The following is a 16,918-nucleotide window of genomic DNA, read 5'->3' as shown; positions in this document are numbered from 1 at the left end:
TAGCTCTGTCCCTGGAGAGGAGGGAGACAACCATTTTCAGTCTCCTCAAACCAGTACATGGGAGGGCAGGCAAGTCTTACAAGACTGTAGTGTAATTCAGGTTGGAGGAGGCCTCCAGTGCAGCCTTCTGCTCAAAGCAGGATTATACCAGATTGCTTTGGATGGGTCTTAAAAGCCTCTAAGGGTGGAGATAGCACAACAGACTATATTGCCCACATAGTCTGGGCAACCTGCTGTATCTCTTTCCCTCACCCCTTAGAAGATGGGGGGAAGGTTCTATAAAGGGTAACTATCGTTCAACAGCCCAAGGGCCAGCCTGCTGCAGAGTGGCTGCTCAGGCTGTGCCCAGAGCCTGGCTCCCCAGCACAGCTGGACCTGCCTTGTGCCAGCACATCACCCTCCTGAACTGGTGTCAGCTTACAATGGACATGCGAACTGTGAGTTTATCATCAGCAAATCAGACTTTGGCTTAATAATGCTGTTATACAAATGGAGAACCTGACCTGAAATATAAATTCCCTTACAGTTTATATAAGACATGTTAGTTGCTGATGAAATGGTGTGGTTTAGAGACCTGGTTCTATATCTTTCTACTGATGTCAGTGAGAACCCCTTGTGCAGCAAAGGTACAGCATTTATGGAGTATGTCAAGAACAGAGCCTTGAACATGAATAGTATAATTATTTCTTTAAAATTTTCTCTGGCTCATGTATTTATAATACACAAAGAAAACACATTCAGAATACACATAGGAGTTTTAAGAAGAAACTTGAGCTTGGGGTGAGGGATTATTGACTCTGGCTTGTTTCCTGGCTGCATGAATGAGAGCTAAGCTCTTTGCAAGGTAGTTGAATATGGCAAGATTTCAGTCAAAAGCCATCAATGTGGTGAGCAGTATGTTGAATAGATCAGTAGGCTGGGTTTTGTACATAAGGGGTGTGATCTCATCCCTCCTCTGTGCTTTCCTCATCATGAGGGGTGGACTGAGGAAAACTTCCTTTAATAAAACCCCTTAAGACTTCTTAGATTACATCGCAGAAACTCATCCATGACCTAACCTGAAGACCTGACCTTAACTTATATTTTAAACCATTACAAATTATATTAGGTTCATTAGTGCTCCTTGAACAATCCAGGCAAAAAGATAGTTTTGTAACAACTAACCTCTCTCTTAGTAGAAAGTATCCTGAATATTGAACTTTCATGACATACTTCCAGTGGAAACAGTTTTAACTGTGTTATCAATTAGAACAGCCTTCTATAGGCCAGATATGTGCATTCGTTCACTTTGTTTTCCCCTGTAAGCTTTTCCTCATATAATTATTTCAACTTCTCATTTTGAGGATGCATTACTTGCATAAACACAATAATTTCATTATTTGTTTTTCATCTTCTTCTCTTTAGGAGAAAATTTAAAGTTCCGTTATTTTTAACAAAGTAAAACTTTTTTTTCCCCACAAGTTACTTTGGGTAATTTATCAATTTATCTCCTGGGTTTTGTTATTTGGCAGTTTTCTGCACTTGTGATTTAAAGGTTTAACTCTAGCAGATCCTTTTCTTCCCAGTAATGAGCTCAGTATGAAAGAAGATTCCCGTCTAAACTTGCTAGATGATGGAACATTGATGATTCAGAATACTCAAGAAACAGACCAAGGCATTTACCAATGCATGGCAAAAAATGTGGCTGGAGAAGTGAAAACTCAGGAAGTTACTCTTAGATACTTTGAGTCACCAGGTAAAGAACGTTAAGTCTGAAGTTTGTATTCAAACAGAGTTGTTTTGATAATAAGATTACTAAAAAATAAAATGCTTTCATGCCTGAGGTGTAGATTTGTTTGGCTTGGGTGTCTTAAGAACTAGATCATGAGGCTATAATGTCCCTAGAACAAAAATGCAACTCAGCTGGTTAATTAATATGTTTATTGTAGTATGCAATTTTGATAATAGTCTCGTAGGCTGTAGAAGGGTTAGGAAAGGAGGCTTTGCATTGCAACATTGCTCAATGCAGTAACGTTCTCTCTGGATACCAAAAACCACAAGCTGCTGAACAGGCCACTCATGGAAGCTTCAGCAGACCCTGTGCAGCCATCCTTGCTCAAGAGCCTTTTAGCCCTGTCTAGCCAAAGCGTCATGTTTGGAAGGACTAAATTCCAGTCCAGGACTGTAATGTTTTTAAAACACAGACTTTGCTGTGAGAACATTTTGTTTTGACACAAAGAATCAGGTAAACTTAAAATGTCACTGCAAATTACTCATGTACTTGAGAAAAGTTACTTAAAACGTATCTTAATCGGTTTTGGCTTTTGTGCACTTAAAACAATTTTTAGCCTGTTTGTGTTTTGGGTCTCAATGTCCATGCCTCTGAAGAGACCTTTATAAAGATCAGGATAGGAGAACAAAATGTTTGAAAATTGTTTTCATGGGAGTTGAAGAAAAAACATCAGAGCAATTATGAGCTTTTTTTTTTTAATCTATTGATGTCTGGAGTTAGATGAGATTTAAAGCAAGGTAGAGTTTGCATGGAGATTAGAGGTATGTTGGAACACAGCTATTAAACCCCCCCAGGTGTCCCCAGTTATAGACTATATTTGTCTAATTTAGAGCTGTGCAAGCTAAAAGCTGCATTTAGGTATTGCTGTTTTGTCACAGCCCGGCCAAGTTTTGTGATTCACCCACAAAATACCGAAGTGCTGGTTGGGGAGAGTGTTACCTTGGAGTGCAGTGCAACCGGGCATCCTCAGCCACGAATTACCTGGACCAAAGGCGACAGAACCCCTCTCCCAAATGATCCTCGTGTCACAATAACTCCATCAGGAGGACTTTATATACAAAATGTAAAGCAGGAAGACAGTGGCGAGTACACCTGTTTTGCAACTAACAGCATAGATAACATCCATGCGACTGCATACATCATTGTCCAAGGTAAATAATGTTGAACTAGGAGAGACATATTACTTGAAATTGTGTGGATTTGTCTTTTCTTCTGAATTGACAGAGCCAAACTAAAAACATAAAAGTTTTTACTTCTAATTGCACTGTTTTAATCCATAGGGAAGTTGCTATACATTTCACACAGAGTAAGGTATTATATACTATTTCCCTGAAAATTCTGTTTCATTGATTATTATCAGAAGTTTTCAAATGTTAATTTCTTATGTTTTGTTTGCATGGAGGAACAAACAAGCAGTGTCAAATTTTAGAATGATTAAATATTTTCTGTAACAGGCAGCAATGCTAGAGATTAGAATTTGTGCCTGGAGAACTAGAAGTGGAGTTTTGAATAGAGATCTCTGCCACTTTTCTTTTGTAGACACTTCAGTGAATGTGGAAACCTTTTCTGCTGAGTTTGATAGGAACTATTATTCTACCACCTGAGACATTCGCGCAGCTTTTCTGCAAAGCAAAAGTCAAAGTACTCTAACTTGTGATTGCAATAATTGTGATATTGTATGTCAATAGTGTGATTATAAAGTATTTGAGATCAACTATCAAAGTCTCCTGTATATGTTGATAATATTTTTTGCAAACACTTTCATGCTGAAACTTTTATTCCCAAAATACTTTAAGTAACCTTTAAATTTGTTTGCTTCTGTTCTCATTTTAAAATCTTTAGCTGGCAAACAGTTAAGATTACAAATTCCTTCTTAATGAGTTCTAAAGATATACAAAACAACTTGTCTGTGTGGTTTGTACATTTATTATTTACCAGTGGATAATTGTGTTTTGAGAGCTGAACAAATACTTCTCACACTGGTAGTGCACAGTGTTACTGCAGAATCTGGCCCAGGCTCACTCATTGCTTTCATGGAAGAAAATAAGCAGCTCAAGAAGATTTTGATTAAATTACATTTTCTTCCCAATTTAACTGGGAAGTTTTGAGAGAAAGAGAAGATTGTATTTTTAATCCAGGGAAGACTCTATGTTTGATTCTTACTGTACCTCTTGTTTTGGATCTGTGACAGTAGATCCCACATGCCTTCACTGACATCAGGGCCAAGTTGTGAGAGAGATGCTCCTTTTGCAAAAGTGGCTTCCCTAACTCTTTTCTCTCTAGGGGTCACAATATAAAAAAATTCAATTAGCATCTCTCTTCCCTCTAATATGTGCTATCTCAACTTACACAGGAAACAGTATGTAGTCATAAATTTTTTCAATTTTTTTTTTTTAATTGCTTTATTTTCTCTTCTGTAGCTCTACCTCAGTTTACTGTCACTCCACAAGACAAAACAGTGATTGAGGGACAAACAGTTGATTTCCCTTGTGAAGCACAAGGTTATCCCCAGCCCGTTATTGCCTGGACTAAAGGAGGTAAGTGTGTTCCATTCTTACTTTTAAACTACTAAGATCTTTTAGCAGTCATATTGGCATCACTTCTTTATTGAAAGGAACTGCATGTGTTTGTTTAGATGCTTCAGATGTCTCTGAAGGAAACAGTTTATCTCTTTCTCCTTCAGCTGGGAAAGGCAAGGTGTCCCACAGGAGCCAGCTGTCCAAGCATTTTTCATTTTTAAGTAAAAAAGAGCCACTAAAATATATGTGTCTATAATAGATTCCTAATAATAAATGTTTACGAAATATGAGGCAAATTACACATAGCAGCATGTATCACTGCTGTTGTACTGCAGAAGAAATGGAGATGACTGTCATTAACTGGAGTTCTGAAAATCGGTGGGATGTGCTCTCGTCAGAAACCAGAACAGTCCAACCTGTAACTGGCACCGGTGTACCAGCATCTCTGTCACCTAATTCACATTGACAGAAACTACAGGGTGCACTGTGCTAACTGTTTTATCAAGTTATGGCTCTAAAGGCATTAAGCCAAATCCAGCAGGAAGAAATATTGTAGCGGATGTCTTATCGGTAAGCAAAAATTCTGGTTCATTCAAGTGGAAAAACTCTGGCAGGCTAAATTTCTCTTAGGAAATTCTAAATTATTGTACATGAAGCAGATTTTTAAAAAACTGCACATAATTTTGATGCTGATAACCTCCTTGTTTCTCCCTCTATTTAGACTGCTTCAATCAAATGAAATGTCCAGAAAGGGAGGATAGGGTACAGACACTTATGTGCGTTCATTTTACTTATATTCCATTTTTTTCAGGGCCATGTGTATTTTTCTGTGGATTATCTAGGCCTAGACAAATGAGATAAATTGTGTCTTACACACATGGCAATAATATGATGAGAACAGTAACACATGTTGGTGTTTTCATGCCTTCTCATTTGGATGATTTAGCATGCTCCTTAAATGAAAATATTTATTTTTACCACAAACAAAAGAAGAGATCAGAATTATGATTGTGTGCATATGTATAATTTGTTTGCTTTTCATGTTTATCTTCTTAGAAGCAAAGGTTTCAAACTTTTTTTCTTGTTTGTTTTTGGGGTTCTTTGTTTGATTTTTTTATGAAACTTTATTATTTTCCAGTGTTTTATCAAATTTAGAACCTTCTGGGTTTTGTTTTTTGTGACACAAAGGGACTTTGTTGTGGTAAAGAGCAAATGATGTTGTTGTATGTTTCAGGAGGCCAGCTGTCTGTTGACAGAAGACACTTAGTTCTATCCTCGGGAACACTGAGGATTTCCAGGGTTGCCCTGCATGACCAAGGACAGTACGAATGCCAAGCTGTCAACATTATTGGATCTCAGCGAATCGTTGTATACCTGACTGTGCAGCCTAGAGGTACAACCCATGTACAGCTGCTGGGAAGAAAAAACAGAAAAAAGAAAGAAATATTTAAGCTAGCACTAAAATACACAGTACCATTTGTGATTGTTTCTGAGTATATCTCCTTTTAGATACCAGGTGGTTTCCAATAAATAACATCTGGATACTTACCGGTATTTGTGCAGGGTATCATTCCTTTAGAAGAGTCTGTCTTCTGGGAAAGAGGTTTATCTGATTTAGTTTTTTATTTTTGGTAAGAATTGGATGTTTGCTTTGAGGTATTCCCATGCTTTGGAAAATATTTTATTTTGTGAAAAGCCTAGTTTCCAATGAGGCTCTATGATGTTAGTTAAATGGTGTTATTAATGTCCAGAAACAGAACTTTATTTTACAGAAGTGGAATGAACTTCACAAAGAAAAGTCATTCCTTTTACTGAAAATAAAATTATACAAAAGAAAGTCCCGAAACTCCAACCCCAAACCCAAAAACTCCATTTTTATACTTTTTTTTCAATTAAGTAACTAAGTAAGTTACTTCTAGGATAAATTGTAATCTTATTACCATTCATAATTTATTTAAGTACTTTGATGTTTATCTGAATTCAAGGAGATAAAACATGTAATTCAAAACATTTGTTTTTACTGATCTAGTTTAAAACAGTATATTGGTAAAAAGGGCTCAAATGAGTTTAGAAGTTTGTCAGAAAAAAAATTCTATTGATATTTCATAGTTCAGAGTAGATGGATTTGTCAAAATAGAGATTTTTTTTAACTTATATAAAATGTTGATTAAAATTATATAAAACAAGTATCAGTTTAAAAAAGTTTTACTCCTTTCCAGCTGGAAAAGTTATAACTGCTTATATCCAGCTTTACACTGGACTTGAGTAAAGTTTAATATAACAATTTTTATGCATCTCAGGTTGCAAAATTCAGTGACCAAAAGATAGTAAATGCAATATTGAAGGCTGAATATGTAGCCTGAAATTGGTGCTCTCCACAGATTATTTGCAATGCTGTTTTCAATTGTGCAAGAAGACAGTTTTTTTCTTCTGGGCTTCTAACAAAAGGACTGTTCAGCTGGGGAATGTCTAGTCATTGTTCAATGTGGTTAAATCATTATTAATGAATACAGATTAATGGTCCAGATCTGTTTGCTGGCATGACTCAGCTCACATCCACAGAGCCAGGCTCTCTTACCCTCCTAGTGCTGGACATCTGTTCCTGGATGCCTTATTTGAACTGGTTTCTGGTCCTTTGCAGCCATTTGTGTACAGTTTACCAGTAGGGCCTGATTTGGTTGGTAGTATAAGTGACTGCAGTGGATTTATATCCAAATACTTCCCTGTAGAAGCATAGCCCTCCACCCTCTCCCACTCCCCCCTAAATATCAGTATCATGACATCAGTAACATAGCAGTATATGTTACAGCAGAAATAGAATTCTTAATGTCTTCATAATCCTGTATGTGCTTCTCATGATGATATCTGAGTGCCAGGCATCAATTTGGATTTGAAGAAAATTAGAGTTTAAAAACACATTCATTTTATTCACGGTGGATTTAGGTAACAGTATACTCTGTCCTTAGAATTGAAGGTGATGTTTTTATGTTTTAAGGGTTGAGGTTCATGGGTGTCATGGACATAGAACCTCTGTCAAGACTCAGTGCCTCAGCCAGTCAGGCTGAGAGACTCAGCTAAATGAGTTGTGGAAGGTTTTGCTTTTGTCATCTAAGAAATTGCAGTTGTTGTTACTTAAAAAAAGATAAAACAACAACAAAAAAAAGATAACAGAAGTTAATGCAATATTAATTCTGTTGACTTTGTACAGATTTAGCTATGAACAGAAATATTTTTCAAAGCTCTAAATTAATGGAACTTAAGTGGTTTTGACAATTACTAGCCCATTATGTTAGAAGTTAAGAGTACTTCAAAATCATCCTGAAGCAGATCTCAGGAAAAAGGTCAAAGAATCTCTAAGGTTGGAAAAGACCTTTCATCAAGTCCAACTGTCAGTGTAGCATGCTCACCATACCACCATGTTCACTATTAAACCATGTCCTTAAGTGCCATATCCACACATTTTTGGAACACTTCCAGGGATGGTGATTGTACAGCTTCCCTGGACAGTCTGTTCCAGTGCTTGACAAAGCAAAATTTTTTCCCTATATTTAATCTAAACCTTAAGTGCACCTTAAGGGCATTTCATCTTGTTCTGTCACTTGTTACCAGCCTTTATCTGGACATGGTCCAGCACCACAATGTCTTTTATGTAGTGAGGGGCCCAGAACTGCACACAGCACTTGAGGTGTGGTTTCACCAGTTCTGAGTAGAGGGGGACAATCACTCCCCTGCTCCTGCTGGCCACACTATTGCTGACACAGGCCAGGATGCCTTTGGCCTGCTTGGCCACCTGGGCACACACTGGCTCATATTCAGCTGCTGTCACCAGCACCTCCAGGTCCTTTTCCACCAGGCAGGTTTCCAGGCACTCTGTCCTCAGCCTGCAGCACTGCAGGAGATTGCTGTGATCCAAAGGCAGCACCTGGCTCTTGGCCTTGTTGTACCTCATACAATTGGCCTCAGCCCATCTATTCAGCCTGTCCAGCTCCCTCTGTAGAGTCATTCTACCCTCCAGCAGATCAACACTCCCACCCAACTTAGTGTTGTCTATGACCTTGCTTAGTGCGCACTTCATCCCCTCATCCTGGTTATCGATGAAAATATTAAATTGGGCTGGCACCAGTACTGAGCCCTGGGGAACCCCCTTGTGACTGGCCACCAACTGGATGTAATTCCATTCACCACTATCTCTGGCCTGACCATCCAGCCAGTTTTTTATCCAGCAAAGAATATACACCATGGGAAGCTAGTTCCTTCAAGGAGAAAGGAATTTAATCCTTAAAACGATGTTATAAGGAATTAAAAGTGTGAAGATAGACTCAGTAATAGATTTAGAAATGTTCAGTAACTGATAAAAAAAGAGTGTTGACCTATTTTTTGATAATCTTTTGCACAAGTTGTATTTCATACATTATCAGTGTATCATTTGGCTTTTTTAGTGACTCCTGTATTTGCCAGTGTTCCCAGTGACATGACAGTGGAGGTTGGCACAAACGTGCAGATCCCATGCAGTGCTCAAGGAGAGCCGGAGCCAGTCATTACATGGAACAAGGTACTACATATTCAGTTATTATAGAGAGGCAGTGGCCTTTCCATCTCTTCATAATTAATTATTGAAAGTGCTCATGGTCAAATTATTGTTTCCTTTGATGTCTGAAAACATTACCTGAAGTCCAGCCAATAAGTATTTAAATTGGAGCATGTATATAGATACTAAACCTGAATTTTACATAGAAAAATATGCATATGGAATTATGCAAATTATTATGCAGACCAACTAAAATTCATAATGTATGCTTTGAAAGGTCTGTATTTAGTGACAGTTCTGTGTGAATATCCTACTAATATTCACACTTTCAATGATATTATAGATATAAGACAGTAAGAAATGCTGTATTGAAGCCATTTGCTAGTGCTAGGTTGAGACCAGCCAGGACAGGCTTTGGTAACTTTCTTTTTGGCTTTGATTTCCATTGATATAATAATTGCAATATCAAACTATAGAGGATTAGCAGAGATACCAGTGAATAAATGAGTTGCTAATATTGAAATTAAATTTTTCTAATTATATTCTTCCCTTCAATCAAAGAGTAATAGAAATTTACTTTAATGAACCGGAAGAAGCTTCTAAATGTATAGCATATGAAGAACTGATATATATATATATATATATATATGTATATATATAGTGCTCTTGAAATCTACTTCAGTAGTTAATTTTGAGAAAAATAAAATATGTATATTCTCAAGTGGTGCTATCTTATTTTTAAGTCATAGATTTTATGTGGTGAAAGCCTATTAAAATTCTTTGATTTATAATAATGAGTAATTTTAGAAGTAAAGAAATACACTGTACAATTTAGAAATACATCTGATTTTTCTATATAAGCTTATCTAAACCTATCTGACTGTGAACTTTTTGGCATACACAGTAGAAATATGAAATTATAAATAAAAGCAGAAGAGGAAAAGATGACAAAAAACCATGTATGAGCAGAAGTATGTTTTGAGTTAGTAAACTTTGGGTTTTCCTGCAGGATGGAGTACAGGTAACTGAGAGTGGAAAATTCCATGTTAGTCCAGAGGGATTTCTCACCATTCGTGATGTGGGCACAGCTGATGAAGGTCGCTATGAATGTGTTGCCCGCAACACCATCGGATACTCCTCTGTTAGTATGGTGCTCAGTGTAAATGGTAAGATACAAACTTGTGTATGACTTAGATTGTTAGATTTGTCCTAATTGCCTAACATGTAAAATGGAAAAAAGTTGTCAAAATGCTAAATTAATTATTTCATTCATATTTCTATTTTTCTCCCAAGATTCTCTCTTTTTCCCCATATTTTAGCAAGACAGTAATGTCACAATAAGAGTTTCTCTAGATGTTAAGCCCCAAAACCAACTATACTTTGGGCTCAAGTTTATCTTTCAACTTTCTTCTTGAGATATTATGTAGAGCTTTTAGAATTTGCTAGTCAAATACCCAGTCTAATTTTTAGAAATAAGTTGATAAAAGTCTTCTAGCATCTTCAAAGTGCTTCATTGAAAATTAGACTGCAGCTATTGCAAAACTGTTTAGGAAAGTCATACAGACCTTAAGAAGCTAAAAGAGAAAACAGAAAAAAAAGGAGAATATTTGAACTTGTTCTAAATATTTGAAAGTAATAATGGCAAATAGTAGTTATCAACTGCTACTATGTAAAAAATTACAAAAAAGCAGAAAAAGAGGCTAAGAAAATAACTTTGCTACAAAGATTGACCATAGTGCTTTTCTGAGTTATTGACTAAAACTGCTGATTTTTCAGCTTGATTTTGTTGGAAAGTAAAAGAAAATGGCATGATTTTTGTGTCTCAGTAGAGAATAGAAGACAAGATTTTTGTATCTTAAAAAGATTAGTATATAACATAATAAATATAAAAAGTATAAAATTATTTATATTTAATTAATTTTATTATACATTTCATTCTATAATTAATATTTATTTTTATTAAAATATAAAATTAGTATAGAATTCTTTGGTGTTTTGAAGATTGATGTGAAGATATCTTCAATATATTGGATGTTGTTTCCCAGTATTATTTGGGATGTTCTGTATTTTGCTTACTAAATTGATAAAGAGGTATCAGTGATTTTTCTAATGTATTGTTTGCCTTGGTATCAATAAAACTATGATGTTACCTGTCTTAGGTTGCTTTTAGTAGACTTTCAATCTGTACTTTCTTCTATGAAGAATATTTCTTTAATCTGTAATCATTATTCAGGAGAGAAAAATTGTAGGGCTAGGAATCATTAAGTAATAAGTTTCTATCTATATGTATGAAGTCAACAAAGGAAAGAGAGTCTATGAAAATCTGGATATGCATAGCAAAAATTGTTTTTGTTTAGGAAAGATTAGCTAGTTCTCAAGTCACTAAGAATGCTGAAAAATGAAATCATGATTTGAAATAAAACACCAGTGGAAATGAGTTTCATTCACTTAGTACAGCTGTAAATTGATCATTATCTGCTGAAATCACCAAACTCCAAAACTACTTATTTACTGATTTGCAATAAATAATTATAATGTGGGTAATTTATTCTAAACTGTAGCATAAATGAACCTAAAATTAGTGATACTACACTTAATTAATCTGCATTCCATCTGAAACTGTAAATGAAATTTTTCCTTCAGACTAGTGGGCTCTGAGGTGCCGTTTTACTATGGCTGCTTTAAAAACTGTTCCTGTCAGAGGAACAAAGAGGACAAGTGGACAGATTATAAGTATTGGTTATTTGTTGTGTAGATAGTATTTGTAATAACATAGCCAGAAATGCCTAAAAACTTGCATGTAATCATTTCTTTTAAACTTTTATGAGTGTTTCTAAATCAAAACACTTAAGATTGAGACCAAATAAAGGCAAGTGTATAGAAGCTGGGAACAGGTTTTGCTGGCTGTGTTGGATAATATTTTAAATATTAATTAATTTATATTAATATGAATTATATATATATTATAATATATATAATAGATTATATATATTTTACATTATGCATATTTTTATAATATATAATATATATTAATATATATTATATATATTTTCTTTAGCCATTTTCTTCTGTCCTTTTCTATTGTTTTGTAAAAGTCATTCCCCTTCTCTGCCCAAATTAAAACAAAGTATTGTGGGAGACTCTTACAAGGAGCTTTACTAACATTTGTCAGTCTAAAAAAAGAACTTCTAGCAATAAATAGTCTAAACAAAAATCAAGTACAGAATAGCTAACATCTGACCAAGGTTTATAATTCAGCCCATGTATACCATTAATCAGGAAGATAACCCTGCAAGTAAACACCAAGTTTACATCTATTGTAGACAGCACTAAGGAAAGTAACCAGCCACTGGATTTATACAGACTGCAACTTTGCTCTATTCAGGTCATCCAAGGCACACAAACACTGAAACAATTAAAATTTAAAATTTAAACCAGTTAATAACATCTTCCTAAACTAAAATATCTTATCTAATAGTGTTTCTGTATGGTTACTGTTGAAAATGAAGATGTCAAGCAAAGTCAGTTGGTAATTAGGGCAGATGTGGGACTATTGCCCTGAGGCAGTGTGGAAAGGGTCAGCTGATTTTGGATGCTGGGAATATACTGCTAAAAGCCTGAGACTGGCCTCAGGGCACAGAAAGGGGCTTCATCTGCAGCTATAGGGTTCCAGGGACTGTTTTATTTGATGGTGTAGAGGGTTAAGTTTGATTGAATGGGTCTAGACTATGAAACTCATGTAGACACAATTTAAGCTGACACTTAGGAAGGAATAATGAAAAGTTGCCTAGGGGAAAAAAAAAAAAAAAGTAATGAGGAACTGTAAACTGTAAACAACAGTTTTTATGTCAGATGATTTTGTACATCTGCTGATTTTATTCTAGTATATTTGCTTTGGACTTTTTCCCTACTTTACCCTTCTTCCTGTGTGACCTCTCCAATCTAAACATGCTCTGGAAATTGTTAGCTGTTGCCCCTGGATCTGGTAGTTCTTAGTTTAGTCTGAAAGGGAGGTTTAGTCCTACGTAGTCTGTACAAACATCCAGCTGCAACTAAGCACTGCATAAAAAGGCCTATGCATTATTGAGTTTCCAGTGTTGTGTGCAGTTGTCAAATAGCATTTAAGCATATGAGTTTTAATCTAGTATTAAGAAGATAATTTTAAAGTAGGAAACAAAGCAGATCTAAATTAAAAAAAAATATGTACTGCTCTTTAAAATTAATCTTTGTTGTTTATTATACTAAGATCAGGAGAAGAGCAATGTTAATTTATGTTCATTCAGTTATGTAGATTATGTTCATTATGTACCATTTTCAGCACATTCCTGTAAGCCCTTTAAGTTCTTACATTGAATTCAATATTAATTCAGAACTAGTTGAAATCAAAGGGGAAACCTGCATTGATTTCAGTGGTTATAGGTCAGGCTCTTGATACCAACACCTGAAATCTGATAATGCACCAGAAAAAAAACCTTAATAAGAATAATAATTCATTTTTTATTTGATCATCTGCATTTGAAATTGTTGGTCTAATTAAAGGACAGCTAAACAGTGTATGCATCTATCTTAACTTTATCTTGGTTTTGAGTTATAAGCTAGATGATTTTGAAGATTAGGTTAACTTCTCATTTAAATTAATTTGGTTCTAATTTAATATGCCTTGATAGAATTCCAAAATGGTTAAGACTTTTATATTTGGATGAACTAACATTTAAAGAACAAGGGTTTATTTTGTAGAACTAAAATGATGTCGTGTCTAGACTCTGTTTTATGGAAGTATCTTTTTGTGTGTGGCCATTTTTGCAATAATATGTGAATTCCTTTTTCTCTAGTTCCTAATGTCAGCCGAAATGGAGATCCTTTTGTACAAACGTCAATTGTGGAAGCAATTGCAACTGTTGACAGAGCAATAAATTCAACACGTACACATCTTTTTGACAGGTATTTATTTTTTTATTTTTTTTTTTTTTTGTATTGAGAAGTCAGAATTGATTTTTTTATATGCTAGAAATAATGGGAGATTTATTAAACAAGATACCATTTTATTACTTAAAAGACATTGCTAGTGTCTGGTTGGTTCTGAGAATACTAACAGTTTAACATGTAAGGATTCCAATTGTTTATACACTCCTGCTGAGATCTCTGTTCACTTCAGCTGTTCTTCTGCTGAGATAATCCGTATTAAAATGCTACTAAATTTTTAATTACTACCAAATACTTAAAATATTATTATTTTATTGAATTTTTTTCTTCTTGGTTTGCTTCCATTTTGAGATGAATAACCAAGGTATGTACTAATCACATTGCTGAACATTTATATGATTTATTTAGTATTTTTGTTTTGTAACTCCTGTGTACACTTACTATTTTTTTCCAAATTACCTATCAGTCGTCCTCGTTCTCCAAATGATTTGCTAGCCTTATTTCGGTACCCAAGGGACCCGTACACTGTTGAGCAAGCAAGAGCTGGGGAAATATTTGAAAGGACCTTACAGCTTATTCAAGATCATGTACAGGATGGTCTAATGGTTGACCTGAATGGAACAAGTCAGTATTCTTTCCTTATTTTTCTGTTTTGACATGTATTTGCCTTTTAAAGTCATTATACTTCAGGAGACATTAATTTTCTGAGATTTGATCCCAGCTGCAGAACCATTGCATTGAAATCAGTGAAGTATTTGACTTTGCAAAACTTTTTTAAATTTCTTCCTTGGTTTGCACATTGTTCACTATACAACTCTGAGCTCTCCAGGTGGAGTTCCATGGAAAAAGTTCAGATTTTGATTCTTCTGCTGGTCAAACTTAATATATTGGAAGTACATAATGTATCCTGTTTGTTAATTCTCTGTGTGTTAATTTATTAGGACTATTGTCACATGTTAAAAATAAGCAGTATTTTGTTCCTGTTTCTTTAAGAAAAAACATTTAATGTCAGCATACCTTGGCAAGGAGAAAAGATAACATAACAAGAAGGGTTTGTATGCCTTACAAAGCAAGGTTTCTGCATGTACCACAATAGTATTCAAAGAATTATTTGCTACTTTATAAATGAGTGTCAAACTAAGCTAATTTCTTTGTTTAACACTGACCTGATGTAATGAGAAATACATATCTTGTTGATTTTTATAAGTAGCAAAAAAAAGTGTGAGGTTTAATTTCTGAATTTTAGGTATTGTATTCCAGTCAAACTCATGAAGTCCAGCTGGAGTACATACAGCTAATATGTGTAGATATATATGTGGATAAGCTTGAAACATAGGGTTGAAGCATTTGGAAATAATTATAGAGTTTTAGGATAGCTTTTGAGACTTGAGACATAGCCAAAAACTACACTGACAATCTAGAGGAAATACTTTTACTCATTATATTCTTTTTGATGTTTATAATTGAGTATTTATTGTAACTTTTGAAAACTTTAACACTGACCATGAACTAGCAAGTATTTACAAGACTAAAGAAAGCAAGTTTTGTGGTGTACTGTCACATTTGCTAATGAAAGAAGCTTGCTACTCATTCTTAGAGCTGAGCAGATAATTTGTTATAAATTGTTTACCACAAAAACTTACTCAAAATTCACTGAAGGCTGATATTTTAGAAGAGCCACCCCACTCAGTTTGGTTCTCTAATTAGCTGCATATTCAAGAATATCAAATATATATGCTATAAATATATAGTTCTAGGAATATATAAAATTGATGTGTGAGAAATGGTTGGCTAGGATTCATAATAGTGAAATACCTAAGGTTTACAAAAAACTGGCATTAAAGCCTTTGGATACTAGTTAATAAACACAAAATCAGACAACTTTCTGTGGTACTGGAAATTCTGTTTGCAACCGGATCTTACTTTTCAGACCTACAGAATCCAAAGAAACCTGCCTTTGAGGGAAACTTGGATAGTAAAATAAATCTGTTTTCATTTAAATTGCCCAATACTCCGATATTTAATAGTAATTTTTGTCCTTATTTGATTTTATTTCAAAATGCAGAGCCAAATGAAAGGTGTTATTCAGTACTTTTACATTGGGAACAGTTGAGAAATGTGACAGTTTCCCAGTCAGAGACTATTTTTTTGTTGCAAAACCTTTGAGTATCCCAAGGAAAGACTATGGAGCCAAATTCTCCTCTGCAATCCCAGACTGTATAACAAGGGGAATGGCCATTAATGGAGGTTCAGATTAGATGCTAGGAAACAGTTTCTCTCCAGAAGACCTGGGCAGCACTGGAACAACTAATCCATAAAGGTGGAGGAGTCTCAGAATTGGCAGGTTTTCAAGCCAGATAGACCAGACATTTAGCTATCTAGTACTGGAAACAGCTCTACTTCAAGCAGGAGCTTGAATAAGATAGTGGATAAGAGGTTCCTTATAATCAATATTTCTGTGACTCTATGACACACCTTCCTCTCTTTGAAAAGAAAAGGTAATATGTGAATTGAGCTAGCCAGCTTCTAAGCACTGGAAATGCCCAGCTCCCAGCCTGTTAGAGAGCAAAGGCAAAGTTAGTGCCTACAATGTGAGAGGTAATTAAGGATTAATAGCTGGCATCAGAAAGCCAAAACCCATCATGAGATATTACATCCCACTTGAACTTCTAAAGAGAGAACCTGAGCCTTTTATTCTAAATTAGTACTGAAGTTTATCCTACCCAAAAGATTCACAGTAGAGTATTGTTCACAACTTGATTTCAGAAGTGGGATGACAATCAAGATAAGTTTTCTAGGCGTAGTTCTAGAATTAAGCTGCCCTGGTAGCCAGGATTTTAATATGCTATCAATTAGGTCCTCAGAGTATGTATTTTGCTGCATTACCCAGTAGCACTGACAGGTTTTGCTGTGTGGTTTGTTTTTCTTTTTCCTAGTATGGAATATTCCATAAAATAATTTCGGTATGTCTACATGAGCATGTTAGCTTTGCCTAATGCAAGCACTAAATCTCTGAATATCTTTGCTTTGACTTGTAAACCATGTGGAGTACTCATAGCCTTAGGCTGAGAAAACAACTTCCCTGGCTGAGCACGGGTCCTGTCCCAGCTGAAAAACTGTGAGCAACCCAGTCCCTTTCAAGCCAAAGACAAAGCTGGGCTTTAGGTAGTTTGTTTG

At 35.2% G+C, this 16,918-nt stretch overlaps 1 protein-coding gene across 2 annotated transcripts in view; it reads left to right on the top strand.

Moving 5' to 3' along the window:
* PXDN (peroxidasin) overlaps positions 1-16,918 on the top strand; it is an 82,554-nt gene that overhangs the window by 44,903 nt on the left and 20,733 nt on the right. For both annotated transcript variants that reach the window (XM_015620480.2, XM_019006130.1), the window contains exons 9-16: positions 1,566-1,735; positions 2,650-2,922; positions 4,192-4,308; positions 5,525-5,683; positions 8,730-8,842; positions 9,828-9,984; positions 13,651-13,759; positions 14,208-14,365. In XM_015620480.2, the coding sequence (XP_015475966.1) occupies positions 1,566-1,735; positions 2,650-2,922; positions 4,192-4,308; positions 5,525-5,683; positions 8,730-8,842; positions 9,828-9,984; positions 13,651-13,759; positions 14,208-14,365 (1,256 nt within the window). The remainder of the gene's footprint in view (positions 1-1,565; positions 1,736-2,649; positions 2,923-4,191; positions 4,309-5,524; positions 5,684-8,729; positions 8,843-9,827; positions 9,985-13,650; positions 13,760-14,207; positions 14,366-16,918) is intronic.

This window comes from Parus major, chromosome 3 (assembly GCF_001522545.3).
Source record: "Parus major isolate Abel chromosome 3, Parus_major1.1, whole genome shotgun sequence".
NCBI lineage: Eukaryota > Metazoa > Chordata > Aves > Passeriformes > Paridae > Parus > Parus major.
This window is presented reverse-complemented; position numbering and strand designations above follow the sequence as displayed.